The sequence below is a fragment of the Dendropsophus ebraccatus genome, chromosome 4 (genome assembly GCF_027789765.1).
Source record: "Dendropsophus ebraccatus isolate aDenEbr1 chromosome 4, aDenEbr1.pat, whole genome shotgun sequence".
Taxonomy (NCBI): Eukaryota; Metazoa; Chordata; class Amphibia; order Anura; family Hylidae; genus Dendropsophus; species Dendropsophus ebraccatus.
The window spans coordinates 143,610,701-143,629,500 of record NC_091457.1 but is presented as its reverse complement, the minus strand read 5'-3'; the positions used below and the strand labels follow the sequence as shown (position 1 = coordinate 143,629,500).

The 18,800-nt window shown below is 45.3% G+C and overlaps 1 protein-coding gene across 2 annotated transcripts; it reads left to right on the top strand.

Moving 5' to 3' along the window:
- The first annotated feature begins 32 nt into the window (after positions 1-32).
- On the top strand, positions 33-10,864 carry DESI1 (desumoylating isopeptidase 1). 2 transcript variants are annotated; one of them, XM_069968929.1, is made up of 6 exons: positions 33-332; positions 568-589; positions 3,191-3,260; positions 5,107-5,216; positions 8,260-8,382; positions 10,702-10,864. In XM_069968929.1, the coding sequence occupies exons 1-6, from the start codon at positions 242-244 to the stop codon at positions 10,793-10,795; spliced, it is 510 nt and encodes a 169-aa protein (XP_069825030.1). In that variant the 5' UTR covers positions 33-241; the 3' UTR covers positions 10,796-10,864. The 2 variants fall into 2 exon arrangements, with proteins under 2 accessions (XP_069825030.1, XP_069825031.1); XM_069968930.1 differs by lacking the exon at positions 33-332 and adding an exon at positions 412-459.
- The last annotated feature ends 7,936 nt before the right edge of the window (positions 10,865-18,800 follow it).

Here is an 18,800-nt window from a genome sequence, read left to right as displayed (position 1 = left end):
GCACGTTTACTTCCTAACAGATCGCGTTTCCTATTGGTCATGACAGTGCAAGTGGGCGTGGCGCATCCCTACAGCGGTTTGTTTCCTCTAGCCTCCGTGTTGTGGCTTTCTTGCCGGTCTCTGTGATTGGCTGGCCTCACCGCAGTGGGCGTGTCTGACCAGGGTAAGCCCCGCCTTGTGTTGCCGGGCTGTCAGACGGGATCCCCGGGCCGTGGTGAACTGTACGGATTGTAGTGTCAGCATGGAGCAAGCTGAGGGCCCGCAGCCGGTGCAGCTGTACGTGTACGACCTCTCCCGGGGCCTGGCCCGCCGCCTGAGCCCTGTCATGCTGGGTATGTTGTGTCACCTCTGTGTATGGATCTGTATAGCTGTCACTTTACTGTAACCTGGTAATAAGCTGATTGCATTGACTGCTGCTGCTCTATACTGCCACCTACAGGCATAGAGGGTGAATGGCAGGTGAGGGAAAATCCTAGAAATCTATACAGAAAAGCCAGATGTGATGGGATCCCTGTGTTATAGCCTCACTTATTATATTCCTATTATATATTTCCTTCCTTCTTCTAGGTAAGCAGCTGGAAGGCATCTGGTAAGTGGCCACCTTCTCTCTTTCTCTATACTTGTTACTGTATGTTACTCATCATCATGCCCTGACATTTAGAGGCCCCCAGCTGGTGCAAAACTACAACTCCCATCATGCATTGAGTGGGAACAGTTGCAACTCCCATATTTCATTGACAGGCTTCATCCTTCAGGGCATGATGGGAGTTGTAGATGTAAATTTCTCTATGGGATGCATGACTGAGGCTTCTGTTTGTCTAATAAAAGTGTCCGTGCATGGGCAAGATGGCAGAAAACCAGTCATAGCGAGCCTTATTGCAAGAACTGTTGTGTATGTGGGGCTATGGGGCACCTCCAAAACATGATTCGAACCCCTCAGCCTCCTCATTGCAACCCTAAGCCTCCTTATCATCACATCCCCTAAGCCTCCTTATCATCACACCCCCTCAGCCGCCTTATCGCACCCCTCTGCCTCCTTATGATCACACCCCCTCAGCCTCCTCATTGCAACCCTCTGCCTCCTTATCATCGCACCCCCTCAGCCGCCTTACCATTGCACCCCCTCATCCGCCTTACCATCGCACCCCCTCATCCGCCTTACCATCGCACCCCCTCATCTGCCTTACCATCGCACCCCCTCATCTGCCTTACCATCGCACCCCCTCATCTGCCTTACCATCGCACCCCCTCATCTGCCTTACCATCGCACCCCCTCATCTGCCTTACCATCGCACCCCCTCATCCGCCTTACCATAGCACCCCCTCATCCGCCTTACCATCGCACCCCCTCAGCCGCCTTATCGCACCCCTCTGCCTCCTTATGATCACACCCCCTCAGCCTCCTCATTGCAACCCTCTGCCTCCTTATCATCGCACCCCCTCAGCCTCCTTATCATCGCACCCCCTTATCCGCCTTACCATCGCACCCCCTCATCCGCCTTACCATCGCACCCCCTCATCCGCCTTACCATCGCACCCCCTCATCCGCCTTACCATCGCACCCCCTCAGCCGCCTTACCATCGCACCCCCTCAGCCGCCTTACCATCACACCCCCTCAGCCGCCTTATCATCACACCCCGTCAGCCGCCTTATCATCAAACCCCCTCAGCCTCCTCATCGCACCCCTCAGCCTCCTCATCTTTGTACCCCCTTAGCCTCCTTATCACATCCCTTCTCATCCCACCCTTTTTGCTATAAAGTTCCTGCCCCTTTTGACTATTTAGTGACAGTATATCTTGGAAATTGGGGGGCATGCCAAGAAAGTGAATCATGACCCCCCCCCCAAGGCTACAAATAATCTTATTCTAGTGTATTGAATCCCATTCTAGTGTGTGATCCCTAAAGTCTTTGATTACTGAGTTTAGATAGAAAAGTGAAGGTGTTTTTTTTTAATTTATTGTTCATGTCGATCATCCATTAGGGCAGGGGTAGGGAACCTTGGCTCACCAGCCGTTGCAAAACTACAAGCCCCATCATGCCTAGACAGTTAAAGCTTTAGCTTTAACATGATAGGAATTGTAGTTTTGCAACAGCTGAAGAGCCAAGGTTCCTTATCCCTGCCTTAGGACTAACCTATAAAAACCAATGTGATGGCCCAAGCAGAATTGTCACCATGTATATTCTACAGTGCCCAGAAGGGGGCAGTATTTCTCCATGTAGGATGACTAGGCAAATCATGACTTTGCTATCTGGTGACATCCAGGAAGTTTAAAAGGCAATTTATGTCCCTGTCATGAGAAAAAACTTTTGACATGTCAGCAGCTTTGATCACTGGGGTCTAAGGGAGGCATTTATTAAGTCCGGCGTTTTTTACGCCGGACGTAAAAATGCCCCCGCAACTCCGGCGCTACGGAGATTTATGTAGAGGCGGACTGCCTCTACATAAATCCCGTGTGCGCCGTTGCGCACCGCCGAAAACCTACGCCAGCTGAGGACTGGAGTAGGTTTTCGGCGTACATTTTGGCGGAACGGATGATAAATCGCGCGGACTCTGAGTCCGCGCCCTCCGTTCCGCCCACTTTCCGCCCCCTTTCCGCCCCCTGGCGTACTCGACGGAAAGTGCCGATTTGCGAATATTTTATTCGCAAATCGGCCATTTGCGTATAAAAAAAATACGCAAATCGGCACTTTCCGCCGAAAATCATCCGTTCGCCGGATGATACATGTGGCCCTAAGTGTTCAGACCGATCTCCGTCTGACTCCTCAAGACAATCTATGTATAATGGAGATCATCTTACCCAGCTGATCGGACCCCAATTCATCAAAACTGGGACATGTCAAAAATTATTTTTATTCCTGGGGACACAGAGTACCTGTCATCTAAAAAAATCTTTTGATCGGTGGGATTCTTACTGCTGAGACCCCCACCCATCAGAAGACTTCCTTGCTGTCGATCATCTCCTTCCAGGCGGCCTCATAGACTTACAATAGGGCTGCCTAGAAGACCACCGCACTCTTCTACCAGCTCGTTCTCCCAATATCTGGGGGGGTCTCTGCCAAGACCCTGACCAATCACTACTTTTGACGTTACTATGAGACTGCCCTTATAATACTAGCTGATTAGTTTAACATTAGAGACAACAGAAAAGTCACTCATCACTTGCGTTACTAGTCTGCTGTATTTCCCAGGCACACCTCTGTCATTGTATTCAAAGAAGAATTCTTCTATGGCGGAGGAGGCATCACTAGCTGTGTGCCGGTAAGAACTCTTTTGTTTGTTTGTTTTCCTTTTCAGTACCAAACCGTAGCAGTTGTGCCACGGTTAAGGTCTCATTTACACTGATCGATATGTGATAGCTGATTGGCCGGCGGCGCATTTGTATGTCCGCAGTTCCATTCACTGCTAAAGAACTGATAGTGATCATTGGGATGCTAGTATCTGGCCCCCCAGCAATCACACATTTTATAATCTATTCAATCCATAGGGGGATCATGTTTAGAGGGAACCACCCTTACCTTTATTTAAGGGGTATTCTTATCTCATTCAAGGGGTTATCCAGCGCTACAAAAACATGGCTACTTTTAACCCTCTGTTGTCTCCAGTTCAGGTGTGGTTTGCAGTTAAGCTCCATTTACTTCAATGGAACTGAGTTTGAAACCACACACAATCTGGAGACATGAGAGGGGGAACTGAAGGACTTGAAATTTTTAAATAGAATCAAATTACAAATATGTATAACTTTCTCACATCTGCTGAAAGAAAAAGAAATCTCCAGAGTTCGCCTTTAACCCCGTGATTCAAAATGCTGTAACGAGACGTCATGAATGTGAGTTCTACCGCATAATGATGTCTTGGAATGTTATAATGTGCAGGGGCTCTATGAAGCTTCATAGGGAGTGAGCACTGGTTGCTATTAGCAGCCGCATCCCCACAGTTAATGACACATTGCCATCTCCCATTAACCTCTTAAATGATTGCCACATTTAGGTGCCAGTGACTGGGGTTCCTCTCCCGTCACTGTCCGATCGGGATCCCCACAGTTGCTGACAACGGGGGTCCCAATCGTTTTCCCTGTCTGACAATGGTCTCATTGTTACCTTCCTGCAATCAGCTTGGCGATCTTTTCATAGAGTCTGCCTCAGAGAAGATCACAGATAACACTGATCAATGCTATGCAGTGGCATAGCATTGACCAGTGTGTGCACTGTAATTATTGCATGCAATTGTCCCCTAGGGGGACCTAAAAAAAAAGTCTAACAGTACTATTCCTGTACAGTGAACGGCAAAAACGAAAAGAGGAAAAAAGTACCAGGATTGTGGATTTTGTCACATTATCTATCTAAAAGTGAAAAAAAAAATAATAAAAAGAAAAAGTAACAAAATTAACAAATAATGATGATAGTAAAAACTAAATACCGTGGCTCAAAAATGTCCCCCCAACCAGGCCTGTAGGTGGACAAACAAAGCACTTTGGCTCTTAGAAGATGTGGAGGAAGAAAGGAAAACTAAGGAAAAAGGCGATGAGGCAAAAATGGCCGTCAAGAACTAGCCAGAAAATCCAATGGATATAAGGGAAGCTCAATAGGAGCCTGGGGCTATGTAGTTAAAATGATCAAAAGCTATGTATGTATAAGTGTGCATGTAAAGAGCTGCCAGTCAGTGAGTAGGACCGCCCACTTGACTCCTTCACCCAGAAAGAGCAAATATTTACATAAATAAATTACAAGTGAGCTGAGAAGAAGCGTTTTACACGTGAAACGGCTGTCGCTCTTTAATTTTTGTGAAAAGCACCTTTTGCTGATGCCTTTACTGTCCCAATAAAGCATCTTTGACCGATACTGGTGAGTGCCGCCTTCACTATATTTTCTATTGCCAATAAATTGCAAGTTATCCTGAAACATTTCCAACTAAACTATATATCAATCTGTTCAGCTTTTCCTGCTCTAGAACATGGTACCAGTCCCATAAGGCATCTTCTTATAATAGGAGATGGCTTCTTTCCTATGACAGGAGCAGACTGGATCAGAGATGTATGATCTTATATAACTATAGAATCCTTTCTGCTGCTTCAATGACATGCACATTTTCTATTTATTTCCCTTAGGGGGGCACCATGCTGGGTGAACCAGACAACGTAATAGACCTGGGCACCACTGAAGTGACGGAGGAGATCTTCCTGGAGTACCTGTCATCTCTGGGTGAATCTGGTTTCAGGTGGGCATTGTAGATATCATTGTATACGCTGTATACTCCTCTCCTCCAGGTATATAACTGTACAGCAGCTCATGCATTGTGGCCCCTGTTACTAGTGCTTCATTGGTAAGAGATGCTTTGTTACCCTGGTATAATCTGGAAAGCCTTTGTGTTGGCTGTGTGTTCTCTCCGGCATCCCCTCTGGGTGCTCTGAATTTCTCTCATATTGCAGGTTTAGGCCCCCCTCATTGTGTGCAGGCTTTTGGTGGGAACCGCACATTGTAATCTCCAAGTATACAGGCTGTATAGTCAGTAATATTCAAATTGTAGTCATAGACTAAAGTCTTTAATATATTTCTTCCCCACCTACATATACACTGGATTGTGGTATGCGGATGACTCAAATTAAGCACTTTTTTTATTCTATGTATAGTGAAATCTTGGATTATGGGCATAATTTGTTCCGGGAAAATGCTTGTAATCCAAATCAGTTGTACATCAAAATAAATGTTCCCATAAAAAGGCAATTCGTCCAAAACCCAGAAATAAGGCAGGTGTATCAGTACAGAACACTGTGTGTCAATAAAGAAAGGGTTAATCAGTTAACTCTCCCTCCACACACAACTCCCCAGGTGGCTCGTACTAGTGCCGTCTGCCTGGAGCAGCTATCGGTGAAGGAAAGGGGTTAATTCAGGGGTCAGAGGGAAACAGCAGTGACATGGATGGGCCTCCTAGTGTGTAAGCTCTTGTCCGTCTGTCCCCCCCCCCCCCAGTCCTCCTAGTGTGTAAGCTCTTGCCCCCCCCCCCAGTCCTCCTAGTGTGTAACTCTTGTCCCCCCCCCCAGTCCTCCTAGTGTGTAAGCTCTTGTCCCCCCCCAGTCCTCCTAGCCTGTAAGCTCTTGTCCGCCCCCCCCAGTCCTCCTAGAGTGTAAGCTCTTGTGTCCCCCCCTACTCCTCCTAGTGTGTAAGCTCCTGTGTCCCCCCAGTCCTCCTAGTCTGAGAGCTCTTGTGTCCCCCCCCAGTCCTCCTAGTGTGTAAGCTCTTGTGCCCCCCAGTCCTCCTCCTAGTCTGTTACCTCTTGTGTCACCCCCAGTCCTCCTCCTAGTCTGTATGTTCTTGTGTCCCCCCCAGTCCTCCTAGTGTGTAAGCTCTTGCGCCACCCCCCAGTCCTCCTAGTCTGTAAGCTCTTGTGTCCCCCCAGTCCTCCTCCTAGTCTGTAAGCTCGTGTCCCCCCCAGTCCTGCTCCTAGTCTGTAAGCTCCTGTGTCCCCCAGTCCTCCTAGAGTGTAAGCTCTTGTTTTTCCCCAGTCCTCCTAGTCTGTAAGCTCTTGTGTCCCCCCCAGTCTTCCTAGTCTGTACGCTCTTGCGTCCCCCCAGTCCTCCTAGTCTGTAAGCTCCTGTGTCCCCCCAGTCCTCCTAGTCTGTAAGCTCTTGTTTCCCCACAGTCCTCCTAGTCTGTAAGCTCTTGTGTCCCCCAGTCCTCCTAGTCTGTAAGCTCTTGTTTTTCCCCCAGTCCTCCTAGTCTGTAAGCTCCTGTGTCCCCCCCAGTCCTCCTCCTAGTCTGTAAGCTCCTGTGTCCCCCCCAGTCCTCCTAGAGTGTAAGCTCTTGTGTCCCCCCCCCAGTCCTCCTAGAGTGTAAGCTCTTGTGTCCCCCCCAGTCCTCCTAGAGTGTAAGCTCTTGTGTCCCCCCCCAGTCCTCCTAGAGTGTAAGCTCTTGTGTCCCCCCCAGTCTTCCTAGAGTGTAAGCTCTTGTGTCCCCCCCCCAGTCCTCCTAGAGTGTAAGCTCTTGTGTCCCCCCCAGTCCTCCTAGTCTGTAAACTCCTGTGTCCCCACAGTCCTCCTAGTCTGTAAGCTCCTGTGTCCCCACAGTCCTCCTAGTCTGTAAGCTCCTGTGTCCCCACAGTCCTCCTAGAGTGTAAGCTCTTGCGCCACCCCCCCCCCCCCAGTCCTCCTAGTCTGTAAGCTCTTGAGAACAGGTCCCTCACTTCTCTTGTATTTCTATTTAATTATTTAATCCTGTAATATGAAAAATGTGACCCCTGAATCTGTTGGCGCTATACAAATAAATAAAATTAAATATTTGAATTCTTATTAGTATAGAGTTCAGCCCCCTAGTGGCCTCTTAGCTTTGGCTGTCCAGGCATGATGGGGATTGTAGTTTTCTTGTTCAGCTGGAGGGCCGAAGGTTCCCCATCTCTGCCCTAGGGCAAACTCCAGCTTCTACAGACACTGGAAGTCAAATGATGAACGTTTGGGTTCGGAAAACGTTGCTGAGCTCCGATAGTTCGGCCCTTCTGCAACCTGAGAACATTTTTATTTACCATGTTGTATAGTAAATAGATGGGGGGCGGGGGCATTTTACAGGATCCTTATGTCCTGTCCTACTTACACAGACCTCTCATTGATTGGACTTGGTGTAATACTTCACATCACCTGTGGGGGAGCTGCAGGGTTATAGAACACTTACTGCCGGCTCACAGATTATTTCTGATGGCTGGAGGTCCCGGCAGAAGAACGTTCTTAAACATCTTATTGTGATAGGACCCTCCTAACAAATTGGATTATTCAAAGTGGAGAACCCCTTTAATAATCAGAACTACTAAGTGGAATGAGCAACACTTCCATTTCAGCAATTATGCATTTACCCTGGTATACATTTTGTTAAAGGGGTTCTCCAATTAAAACTTACTTGTCCCCTATCCACAGCATAGGGAACAAGTAAGAGATTGCAGCGGGTCCGACCTCCGTGCCCCTCGGTGATCACCAGAACGGCCTTGGCTCCTTTGTTTTCAATTAGCTGCAGATCCACACGTGACCTGCGGCTGTATGCATTGTTTATGCAGCCACTGGAAAGAGCCAAGAGTTGTACTCTGCTCTCCGGCGGCCGACCTGGGGCCGGTCTGGTGATCACCGAGGGGCACGGAGGTCGGACCCGCCGCAATCTCATACTTGTCGCCTATGCTGTGGATGGGGGACAAGTAAGTTTTAATTGTAGAACCCCTGTTAGCTTTTCCCCCAAACAGTGATGATTCTCACATTTACTCTTATATCCTCTCTTCACTACAGCGGTGAGTCCTACCATTTATTTGATCACAACTGCAACACCTTTAGCAATGAAGTTGCTCAATTTCTGACAGGGAGGAAGATTCCCTCATACATTACAGAGCTGCCGTCTGAGGTCCTGTCTACGTAAGTGTCTTATGTTCTTTCTCTTTATTTTATAATATAACTTGATGTGGACATGCCCCGGTATAGAGCCACCCCACTGTATAATGGGGACTCAGGAGACCTCATCTGGTGTCAGAAAGCTATACAGATTTGAAATTACTTCATTTGAAAAAATCTCAAGTCTTCCAGACCTTCCCAGCTGCTGTATGCCCTGCAGGAAGGGGTGTATTCTTTCCAGTCTGACACAGTTCTCTCTGCTGCCACCTCAGACCATGTCAGGGACTGTCCAGAGCAGGAGTGGTTTTCTGTGCGGATTTTTTTCTGCTCTGGACAGTTCCTGATATGGACAGAGGTGGCAGCAGACAACACTGTGTCAGACTGCAGGGCATACAGCAGCTCATAAGTACTGTAAGACAAGAGGTTTTAAAATAGAAGTAATTTCAAATCTGTGTAACTTTCTGACACTTACTTTCTTAGCCTGTTATCTTCTGTCCATAGGATTTCGGTTTTCAAGCTGATCCCTTTGGGGTCTAACTGCAAGAACCCCCATTGATCCTGAGAATGGGGATGTAATTTTAGATGTTTAGAGCATGCAGCCTTTGTCCTCTTCAGACTGTAGCATGCCTTATCTCTTATTCACAGATGATTTTTTTTTCACTTCATTTACTTTAACAGGAGAAAATGTAGAGTAAAAAAAACCACAATTTTCCATAGAAGCAATATTTTTTCCTAGAACAGTTTCTTTGACAGTTCATGATAAAATTGCAACAAAAATGTGTTACCCACACTCAGATGATGCTATACATACTGTATATTCAGTTATATTTTTTAAATACAATTATGGGGGCTGCCATCTTGTCTGAGCTGTTTTTAACAACATTTATAGATATGCTGTACAGGAAGCCTCATGGACATAGACAACAATGCACAGCATTTGTCCCATTGACATAAATGGGAGACATTACTGAGCATACGCTGTAACCTTTAATAAGGTCATTCTACAGGGGAGGGGGAGGCTGAGCTGTGAGCTTTAATTCTGTACTGATCCCTTTCCAGCAGCCTCCTCCCTATCATCACCGACAGAACAGGACATCTCCGCTTAGTTTTGGGCCTAATGTTGAGAATGAAAGCTGCAAGATTTCAGGATAATTTTATAATACAGATAGTAAAATAGAAATTATGAAAAAAAAATCACTAAAAATTCTTAAAGACAAATTTATCATTTACAGTCAGTGCTGGTAAACCTGTGATAAGGCTCCTCATCTGCTATATGTGTTCTCACAGATAATGTACTTATGGACGCCAATAACCCAATATTAAACAATATTGGTTTATTGGCGTCTATAAGTACATAATCCGTGAGAACACATACAGCAGATGAGGAGCCTTATCACCGGTTTACCAGCACTGACTTTCATTGTACTGTTCTGTCCATCTTGTGGTATAGGTAGATAGCATATGATATGGGCTGATAACTGTGCAAAGGAATTAGGGATATTATTATAGCCAGTGATACCTCCAGCTCCTTACATACACCTGGCCTCTTTTTGACATTTCATATTTTATGAGCATTTTTGGTTGTTATTTAGAGAAGTGCCAATTTGGCGTATATGGCTGGTTGGAAGTTTTTGATGCAAGAATTAAGTTACGGTATGTTTTAGCTTTTTTTTTCTGCTTTCCCTTCAAACAGGGTTAAAGGGGTATTTTACTCAAGCATAACTTTTCATATGCTGCCCGCCATGGTGAGACTAACAATTCATTCCATACATATCTATTAAGTCTCCTTCCCCCAGTTCTGAGCTGCTGCTTTATGATAAAGAGACAAAAAACCGTGTGTGAGCTTTTCTCTCCGTCTCCCCCTCCTCCCCCCTCCCTTCTGAGACAGCTGATATAAACAAGTCCCTCTTTGCAACTTTTTAATGTTGGGAGGGATAATAACAGTGAGTTCATTAGCAACTTGACCTCAGATTATTCCTCCCAGCATTACAAAAAAAGCTACAAAGTTGCAGATAAAGCCTGCCAGGGATTTGTTTACATCAGCTGTCTTAGAAGGGAGGGGGGAGGAGGAGAGACGGAGAGAAAAGCTCACACACAGATTTTTGTGTCTTCTGCAAAGAGCAGCAGCTCAGAACTGGGGGAAGGAGACTGAATAGATAATAACAAGCATGGAAGGAATTGTTAGTCACCATGGGCAGCAACATATCAAAAGTTAAGTTTGAGTGCAATATCCCTTTAGTATCGCCCCTGACAGATTTTTAGTCCTTCCCTTAAACCCTCTCGCAAGATTTATGGAGATATATATATATAAATATCTCTATAATTTTTTTTTTTTTTTTGCAGACCTTTCGGACAAGCTCTCCGTCCTCTTCTGGATTCTGTTCAGATCCAACCACCCGGGGGAAACAGTTTTAACAGGCAAAATGGACCAAGCTAACCAGGCTGCTCTCCAGTGTGGGCAGCGCCCGGCTTTTTAACTTAATATACTTTTATGATCTCTTTCTGACCCCGATGGTTCCTTGTTTCATTACATTCCGCTCTTGCAGTAGGACATTAGGAGATATTCTGAATGTTCGTCGTTGCTTTAAGTTGCATCAGTAACAAGACGTTCTGTCCAAACAGTCTTTAGGTTTGGGTGCAGAAACTGGGGACGCACCTACTTCAGAGTCCCTGCTTCTTACATGTCCCTCCTTCAGCCTCTTACTTATCAAACCTTCTAGACAGTAGGTGTCTATAGCCATGAGAGCTAGGTTGGCTGCAGCCATTGATATTGGGGTAACCTGCCAACTATCTTATGTGCATGTGACTGTGCCAACTCCCTCCTGACAGGTAACGTCAGGGGTAACAAAGGTCGGCATGTTGAGTTTCAGTAACTGATATTTGTCTGAAGGTAAATAAGCTAAAGCCAGAGATGTCTGGCAGGGGCAACCCCCCCCCACTTGCACACTCACCCATAGTAAGCGTGCAGATGGCAGAATAGATGTTGGCTGGATGGCTGTTCTGCTGGGGGCTATTGAAGGTGTATCAGCTGAGTAATTTTATTTATTGTACACAAGGTTGATAGTCTGGCTTGAGTAAAGGTGTCTATTCATTTTCAATGACTGTCAGATGAACAATTGTTATTTCTCCCGTCCTCCCCACAGCGGAATGTTCATGTGTTCCCTATGGGGAGGTAAGCTGCAGCCAGACAAGTCTAGTGGCCACCTATCGCTCCTGGAACACAATAGTAAGGCAATAAGAATTCATTATTAGAGATAAGCGAACCTGGAGCATGCTCGAGTCGATCCGAACTCGAACTTTCGGCATTTGATTAGCGAGGGCTGCTGAAGTTGGATAAAGCCCTAAGGCTATGTGGAAAACATGGATATAGTCATTGGCTGTATCAATGTTTTCCAGACAACCTTAGAGCTTTGAAGAAGGAGAATCCAACAGCATCCAATGTAATCAAGAAATCTTCAGACTTGTGAGCCAATAAAAGTCTGAAGATTTCTTGATTACATTGGATGCTGTTGGATTCTCCTTCTTCAAGTCTACGCACCCACCAGGGATAGTGGGCTCCAGCGTGCATCTCCATTGTGCCTATCGAAAGGGATTGACTAGTGCTGCTGGGCCACATACGTTTATTGAACCTTAGAGCTTTATCCAAGTTCAGCAGCCCCAGCTAATCAAATGCCGAAAGTTCGGAACCCGGTTCGCTCATCTCTATTCATTATGCCCCAACCCTTATCGTAACTGACACCACCTCTGTTGGTGGGGAGTTGGGAGTCCCCCATAGTCCTTACACTTTATATATAAGATGGGTATATTTATGTGTGTGTGTGTATATGTGTATATGTGTGTGTGTGTGTGTATATATATATATATATATATATATATATATATATATATATATATATATACACATACACACACACACACATACATTTTGGGGGAAGATTTTTCAAACATGGTGTAAAGTGAAACTGGCTCAGTTGCCCCTAGCAACCAATCAGATTCCACCTTTCATTTTGCAAAGAGTCTGTGAGGAATGAAAGGAGGAATCTGATTGGTTGCTAGGGGCAACTGAGCCAGTTTCACTTTACACCATGTTTGATAAATCTCCCCCTTTATGTATAAGGTCTATTTACACCTTTTAAAGGAAAAGTCTGGCGATTTTTTTTTTTTTTTTTAAATTATTATTTTTTAACTTTGTCAGCCGGCAGGGGAAACATAATAAACAGTCACGACTAAACTTTCCCAGTACCCCTGGAGCGGTGTGTCACAGGCTCTGGGACCCCTGCCGGAAAGCATTTTCCCCCCATTTCAGATGTCCTCACAACTCGGGGGAGGGGGGGGATTGTCCCATCAGCCAATCAGTGACTGCAGCAGTGTCCCACCTTTGTCACTGACTGGCTGAGGAGGAAGTCCATAAACCACGTTGTGACGTTCCACTCGGGAGTCCTGAAGCAGCAAACTAGCGCTGCACGGGAAGAGATAAGTAGTGATTGTTCATAATGTTCCCCCCCGGCAAACTGACACATTTTCAAAATCGCTGGACTTCTCCTTTAAGAGTAGAATGTACTTCGCTTTATTGTCCACCACCTGCGGCCCACCGCATCATCTGGCGGCAGGACAGACTATTAATCCAAACCTGTTGCCATGCACCACCTGCCACCTGTGCAATTCAAAAGCAGCAGTGGACAGGACTCATCCACATCTGCTCTTGGTTCTGGTCCACTGTCTATGCCCTGGTGCTGCCCTCTCAGGGATCTGCAATCTGCCACCTGAGGCGAAATGCTAATCTCACCTCATGTCAGATGCGGCCCTGCTCACCATCCCTTTTTGAGGATACTAGAAGCCCCCAAAAATACAGCATTACATGGAAGCAAGCCTTCTGTTGGAGATTTTAAACCAGGGGTCTCAGACTCGCGGCCCTCCAGCTGTCCAGGCATGATGGGAATTGTAGTTTTTAACAGCTGGAGGACTGCGATTTATAGATCATAGATCCATACTTCTTCTAGTTCAGGATATATATATATATATATATATATATATATATATATGTACAGGCAAACAATCCTTGGGTTTACAGCACACAGTGTTTTTTAAGCTTCCAAGGGTTTTTTTTTTCTTCTTGAACATGGAGTATTTAAACTTTGCTCTCTCATTGTTCAGTATAGACAGAATTACAAGGTGCAGTAAAATAGTCCTTCACAGTGTTTTCCTCCACATCTACACAGGGGTTGTTTTCTTGCAAGTTAATTTTTAATATAAGTTATCTCTTCTCATTCTTCCGATTTATTGGTTTTTATTGTGTGATTTCCCTGTTAATTCTCTATTATTAATGCTGCCACACAGTGCGCCAGTATCCATCACCCGTCCAGCATATATGCTGTAATCATGAATGTGGCGCGGATCGTACCAAGTGTTGTATTCAAACACTTTTCTACAGTTTGGATAAAGTTTGGATAAATTTTGGTGCATCTTTTAACCCAGTCTGCTTTTGCACATGTCAAATGTATTAACCTCAGAAAAATCTGCATAAATGTATTGAGAGGTTTCTAGAACTGAATAGACAGTATCAGAAGCTACTATTACCTCACTTTATGCTTCTCAAGGGATTATGGGCATGAATAATCTTGTTAAAAGGGTCGTCTGACGAAATATTATAATGTCTAAATTCATGGTGGGATGAAAAAAGTGTACTCACCTGCCATCGGTGCCATTCCCATGTTTTATAGTCCTCCTCATGCCCACCCATTATAACTCATAATTCTCTCCATACCTACTCGCTACACCTTATAGTTCTTTCCATGTCTACTCACTTTAATTCATGGTTCTTTCCATGCCCAACTGCTAAACCTCATAGTTCTGTCCATGACCTCCACTACAACTCATAGTTTTCTCTATGCCCATTCACTACATCTTGTAGTTCTCTCCATGCCCACCCAATACAACTCATAGTTATCTCCATGCCCACCCAATCCAATACAACTCATAGTTCTCTTCATGCCCACCCAATACAAGTCATAGTTCTCTTCATGCCCACCCAATACAAGTCATAGTTCTCTCCATGCCCACCCAATACAACTCTAAATGCCCCTAAACATACTCAGCCACATGTACACCATGTAAGTGATGACGTAGTGGACATTGAGTTAGTGCCAGTACAGAGGGGAGACCATGTGATTTATGTATGTGACGTCAAAGTCAAGAAGAATAGGAAATAGTGGCAGGATCACATGACCACAGCTTGAATCGAGGCACGGGGCACAATGAACATTAGTGCCTACACAAACAGCATCAATTTTATCTATCTATCTAAGATACACACTGTATGTGGAATGTTTCCCTAGGAGTCTGCACGCCCGCTGCAGTGAGAGGTGTCTGCCATAGGGTTATCAGCCATCTTATACAACTATTCCACAGTTTCCAAAGTAAAGTTATAACATTTATCCCAAATCTTTTTCAACCCATCACAACCTAACTTTTACTAATTTCATTGCAGTCAATGGGGGAATCTGTCCAAGCTTGAGCCCGCTGCAGTTTAGGTCTCATGAATGTGTTAGGGCTCCATAGCAGCAATAGGGCCCTCATATAGGCGACCTTCATATTCTCAAGGAATTTAGATGAAATGGTGGCTTGTGCCACCAGGTGCTGTAGGTACGGGGCTTCTCTCACTTAAATGCATTGCCTGGCGTCACACCGAGTCCTATACACTCTATAGTACAGGGATACAGAGGCCTTCATACACCCAGGAGCAACCATTGTCCAGACCCGGCCTAAGTCTGCGGCAGCTGCTAAAGCAATGTGTGAATGGGAATTTCCTATATTTCCACAAAAAAACTTTACAAACCTTGGAAAAACACCCATGTGATTGCAGCCTTAGGAAAATGCTGCTATCCATCCCGTCCCTCCTCCTCACTAGACAAGAAGTTATTATTATTGTGATTAAAACCTATTTTTTTACAATACTAGATCAGCCTAAGTGTTAATGGATCTCCCTATGCCCTGTGTCCTGACATGAGTGAAGGCTATATACTCCTATATACATTTATACCTCTGCGCGTCATCGTAACGTGGATATATTACATCTTGCATGATGTAGTATTAACATTTTATACATGGTTTGTAACGTGTCTTATTTTAGTATCTGTGTCATAAATTCATTCCTTATGTATTTTTCCCATTGATGGGATTTGAATGTATAATAAATATAATATTTCACTATCGTAATATGTTGTTGATTCTTTACAAGGTAACCAGGGGATGGCCTACAAAAAGTAGAGATGAGTGTGACCTGAGCGTGCTCAAAATGGACGGTTTGGCATTTGAATACTGGTGGCTGAAGAAATTGGATGCAGCCCTAGGGAGTCCGAAAAATAGGTACAGCCATAGGCTATGTTCACACAACGTATATTTTCGTAAAATCACGGCCGTTGTACAACGGCTGTGATTATTACGAAAATATACGTTACCTTTCCTTCTATGGGATCCTGGCCGGAGCGTATACACAGTATACGCTCTGACCAGGATCTCTCTGGGTGCCGCAAAGAACTGACGTGGCATTTATTCATTGAATAGCGGCCTTAGAAAACCATGTCAGTGCACACTATGGTGGCTCCGGCCGCTTGCTCCATAGTGTGCTATAGAGAGTTCTGATGCAGGCGTGCACGGATGCGCCCACATCAGAACCCTGCGGCCGAAAAGATCATCCGGCCAGTACTGCAGTACCGGCCAGGATGATCTTGAGACCGGACATTCCGTGACCCGGGCGGTTTACCGAATGGCTGGTTCTCATACATTGTATGAACTTGGCCATAGACTGTATGCATGTTTTCCCAGACGCCCCAGGGTTGACACTTCTTCATCCACTGGTAATCAAATGCCGAACTATCCGACTCAAGCAAGCCCATCTGTAGTAAGAAGGCAATGTGATGTTGCAAAACTACAATTCCCATCATGCCTGGACAGCCAAAGGCTGTCTAGGCATGATGGTAATTGTAGTTTTGCAACAGCTGGAGGGTCGATGATTTCCATTCTTGGCCTAGAATATGATCCTTCTACCCCGTAGTGTTATACATATAGTGCAGTAGAGAGGCAGACTATATATCTGCCATCTGGCCCATGGAATGACGGGCTAAAGACTGAGCTACTTTCTTCTTCCCAACATTCGATCAATCCTTTTATCTGCACACAATTATAGTGGACAGAATAACATAGTACAACCTGTCCGAGCTTTCAGTATACGGGCCTATTCTGAGTTTTGCCATGGTACACTATGATTTTAGCGTGCGTCCCTGGTGGAGTCTCATGTTGCAGAGATCCTTGGAGTCTGCATGTCCAATGCTTTGTTCTCTCAGGAGATGTGCTGACGGAGATGTCTGGCATACGTTATTCCCATCCCCCCATTGACATAAAAATGCAGGGTCAAGCATGTATGTTTATATGGGGTCAGAAGAGGGGGCTTTCTGGGGATGACTAATGTGCATAGTCAGCACAAGTGAAGGGAAAAAAAAATATATATATATTTATACACACACATTATTCCAAACACGTCTTCAACTGTTATGCAGACATGAAATATGATTCCATACTTCATCCGCATCGTCAAAAACATTGAACTGCTAGAAAAAAAATGAACTACATTGCTCAGATTTGATCTGCATTTTTTCTATTGCGGATCCGCAATCCATACGGCAAAAGAATAGAACATGGGATAGGATCCCATAGACTTCTATTGGTAATCCCTACCGCAATCACAATCCGTACTAGGACATGTCCTATTTTTTGAAGGTACAGATTGCGTATCCACAATAGAACGGACTGTGTGAATAGCCCAATAGAAATCAATGGGTAATAAGTTGATCCCTGATTGCGGATCCGCAATCACTGACAACTTTGCGGGACGTGTGAATAAGACCTAGGTACATAGGATGCATTTAGGCTGAAAAGTGTAGTCACCTGTGCATTCCAATAGAGCAAATGGAGATAGGATGACACCTACTGCCTAGATGTATTCAATAAAGGACACTCTTGTTTGTTTGTTTTTACATATCTATGCTGCCTACTCCTGGCATATACCCCAGATGTGTATTGCGAACATTGCCTGTGACGTTCTGCCACGCAGGATGCACAAAAATCCTAAAAGAGGATGTACCATCAGGTACATCCTATTTAATCTGACGCACAGATCGAACTGCGCCATCACAGGGAAGCCGGTGCCGCGGTCCGTTTTTGGAATGGCGGCCCGATACCCGTGTGTGGCGCCGTTTTATACACGGGTCCTGGGCCAGTATGAAGCACAAGAGGCGGGCCAGCCCACCCCCAGTGGGAGGGAATTCCGTCCCCTCTATGACACATCTTCATTGATTCTAAAGAAGAAGTGTCATAGGGGGGAGGGAACTCCATTGCTGGCAGCTCTTCTTGCAATAGACAACCAATGATGTCCAAGATGTGCTCAAAGTCTGAAGATGCTGTAGGCCATGTTATCTCATCCACATAGACCGCTCACAGGAGCATGGGCAACATTCAGCCTGGTGGTGTAGTGTTCAAAAACCTTAAATAAACTAGAAATGTATAGTACAGCTACTGTACATTATTCTATGACCCCTTCCTGGCATTGCCCACATCATCTCCTAACCAGGGGCCTAACTAGAAATGGCTGGGCCTCATAGCACACGTTTGATTTCCTTCCCCAATGACCACAAACCCATCAAGTGTAGTCATAACCTTTAACATTTAACTGCAAATACTCGTCAGAAGCGTTCGCAGTTAAAGGGACATGTGCAGCACCCAGGAGGTCCACTCAGCCACCAGCTGCTGCAAATGATGATAGCTCAGGGGGCCCAGTGTATTGCAGGAGTGGGCTACCACGCCCTCAAATGCGGCAGTGCAACGGGCCCTGTAGCAGCTGCTATGGCTGCTCTGGTGGTAGTTATGCCCCTTTCCCAAACCAATCTCCAGCGATCATTGACAAAAGTGAGACACACTGGGTCATGCAATATTGAACAGTGCTAATATCTTGGTGATTGCAAAGAAAACACAGATATGTTTTGTGATTACTCTTCTGTAATCTGGACCCACAAATCATGATGCAAAATACTGCAATGTAAGTGGCATACAAGTAGTCACACACTGTTTCCATATTGCTGGAGTTTTGACCCTCTGAATAATTGAATTGGAAGGGCCAATGTATTCCTTGGTTCATGTTTATAATAAGTAGTGACTAAACAATAAGAAGGTGTCATGTCCCAGCTTGCTGTAAGCAGGGGCGGATTAACTTTACCATAGGCCCCGGGCTGTTCACCAAGCCTGGGCCCCCCATCCCACTGTAACTATGGCAGCACTAGCCTGGCGTTCATAGTACAGGACAGATAATGTCATGATGTCCTGATTTGTGCAAAATTGCCATAAAAAAAACAGTGATTTTTTGCAAATCATGGCGGAAGTATAGCCAGGAG

Bases quoted from the DNA above. Each gene is read 5' to 3' on its own strand.
- DESI1 (XM_069968929.1), top strand. From the start codon at position 242: ATGGAGCAAGCTGAGGGCCCGCAGCCGGTGCAGCTGTACGTGTACGAC. The intron at 590-3,190 runs GTAAGTGGCCAC...TGTATTTCCCAG, and splicing joins AAGCAGCTGGAAGGCATCTG to GCACACCTCTGTCATTGTAT. The intron at 8,383-10,701 runs GTAAGTGTCTTA...TTTTTTTTGCAG, and splicing joins CCGTCTGAGGTCCTGTCTAC to ACCTTTCGGACAAGCTCTCC.